Genomic DNA, 2,421 nt, shown 5'->3' on the forward strand with positions numbered 1-2,421 from the left:
AAAAAAATACCTTATTCTCTTGTTAAAAAAAAAGGCTCTGGCTATACTTGTCCAGTAATGTTTCTACACCTGAATGCTTTGGGCAAACACTGTGATCTGCTTGCAGTTACATCAGAGGAGCCTCACCACTCATTCTTAATAAGGGTCCTTAGCATGTAGTGGACATTAACAGGCTGCAGATTTCTGTACTCACTGACAGGAAGATACTCATACAGGAAGGAACACTGAACTGACATTTGTTGACTATCACTAAGAAAGGGAGAGAAACACATGGGAAACTGATTAAAATTATTTATATGAAAATGAAGGAAATACAGCTTCATCCAAAAAGACTTTCATTTTGAGAATGAAGGAGCTGCTAAGAATTTTGAGTGAGGGCAGCTGGGAGGGTTATGTGTGAGGAAAATGAATGGGGAAAGTGATGAGAGTCTGTTTAATTTGAAAGATATACTAATAAAATAAAAATGTGAACTTAAAGTTGAACTACAGAATACTAACAAATGAAGGCCTACATAGCTGGGAGAGGGGACAGTACTGATACCTTGTATAGGAAGGCCACAGGCTTTCTATATGACACAATTAGTAACAAAAAATGTACATAGAAAGAGTTAGTTTTTATAAGGCTGCTTTATTTAGCAATNACAAGGAAACAAAGAGCAGAGATGGCATCACATGAGCACAGACATCACAGGACTAATGACTGTGCTGTCACAAGTACTGAAAGGAAGATTCATGAGGTTGAAATATGGGGTCTCTCAGGCCATGGGAACCTAGAAGGGAGGGGTCATTTCCTCAGTAAGACCCAGACAATCATTTCTAGGATGAAGGGGACAGACACACACTTTACCAGGCAACTCAGACATAGAGGCAGGGAGGCAGGAGCCTGGAAACCCAAATACAACATGAAGCACCAAATGTGAGTGAATCATGATGTGAGTTCAGAGGATGACTCAAAGGTGAGCAGTGAGATCCCAAGCAGACAGCAGAGGAGCAAGAGGACGCAGGCTCCTCAGACAGAAGCAGACAGCAGAGGCGGGATTCAGGGAAGAGATGCCTCTGCACACAGCACACTACAGCCAGGGTATCTGGTGTCCGCCACAAGCTCTGGTGGTTGGGACTTCAGTGCTTGTAACTCTTCCTGCTGGAGGAGGCACTGGTGGTGTATTTGATGGTAGAAGAGCTGCCCACAGAGGAGCTGAGGCCACCTCCGATGGCTCTGCCACTGCCAGAACTGAAGCCACCTCCAAAGCCATGGCTACTGCCGAAGGAGTAGCTGCTGCCTCCACCCAGGCCTATGCTGCTGCTGGCACCTCCTGTACTGCCATAGCCGCTGGACACGGTGGACTGCACCACAGCTGTGAAGGAGGAAAAGGACACCACAGAAATTGTGAGCACACTGTGAACAAATGACCCTGTTACAAGGGCAGGGGAAAGGGAGGTTGTCAAATCGAGTACTTACAGATGTTGACTGGTCCAACGCCTTCACCATGTAACCTAAGAGAGGAAAACAGCAGGTGAGAACTAGGGATGCATCACTTAAGTCTCCATGGGAACCCTCCAACAGGAGAAAGTTCACAGAGATTCGCTTGCCAAGGAGTATTTTGAAGTGACCATGATGGGCACAGCCACTGCTCCCTAATCTTGTGCTCAGTGCTGGCATCATGGAACTGTCCTCAGGGGTTGGAGGATGTAGTTACCCACCTGCACTCCTCTCCTTCCAGCAGCTTCCTGTAGGTGGCAATCTCCATGTCCAGTGCCAGCTTGACGCTCATGAGCTCCTGGTACTCCTTCAGCAGCCTGGCCATTTCCTGTTTGGCCTTGTGCAGGGCATCTTCCAGCCCTTCCAGCTTGCCCCTTGCATCCTTCAGGGCCATCTCCCCACGTTGCTCAGCATCAGCAATAGCAGCTTGCAGGTTGGCACACTGGGAAGAGAGAACAAAAACAATCTTGGAGTGTGCATCTCTGCAGAGGCTGAGCCCCAGATTCTGGTGAGCAAGAGTTAGAGGACAGGAAACAATGGCCAGCAACCCATGCATCTCTCTGTCTACCCCACCTGCTTCTTAACGTGGTCGATCTCAGATCTCAGCCTCTGGATCATGCGGTTGATCTCAGCGATCTCCTGCTTGGTGTTGCGCAGGTCGTCCCCATGTCTGCTAGCTGTGACCTTCAGTTCCTCATACTGAAGACCAATCAAAGAGAGAACATTTATGCGAGTTGTTACATGCAGAAGCAAATCCACCTCTAAGTGGCACACACTGCCATGGATGTGTTGGCTTTTCCGCAAGACATGATTTAGGAGACCACAGACTCCATAGTTCCCTCAAGAAGTGAAAATATTCTGTAGTGTCTCATGAGGACCAGTGTTCAGAGTACAGCTCAAGCAAAGAGCATGGATCCTGTTTACAGCAACTTTGCATCTAC

General features: G+C 47.6%; 1 protein-coding gene across 1 annotated transcript; it reads right to left on the reverse strand.

Annotated features, from left to right (window-relative positions):
* Positions 1 to 612: 612 nt before the first annotated feature.
* LOC110315559 (keratin, type II cytoskeletal 6B-like) lies at positions 613 to 2,179 on the reverse strand (the record flags this gene model as incomplete). Its single annotated transcript, XM_021189587.1, has 4 exons — positions 613 to 1,355; positions 1,460 to 1,494; positions 1,702 to 1,922; positions 2,054 to 2,179. Coding segments are annotated over 4 exons (618 nt in total), but the record flags the coding sequence as incomplete, so codon positions are not given.
* Between the last annotated feature and the right edge of the window lie 242 nt (positions 2,180 to 2,421).

The sequence above is a fragment of the Mus pahari genome, unplaced genomic scaffold, assembly GCF_900095145.1.
Source record: "Mus pahari unplaced genomic scaffold, PAHARI_EIJ_v1.1 scaffold_14405_1, whole genome shotgun sequence".
Classification (NCBI taxonomy): Eukaryota; Metazoa; Chordata; class Mammalia; order Rodentia; family Muridae; genus Mus; species Mus pahari.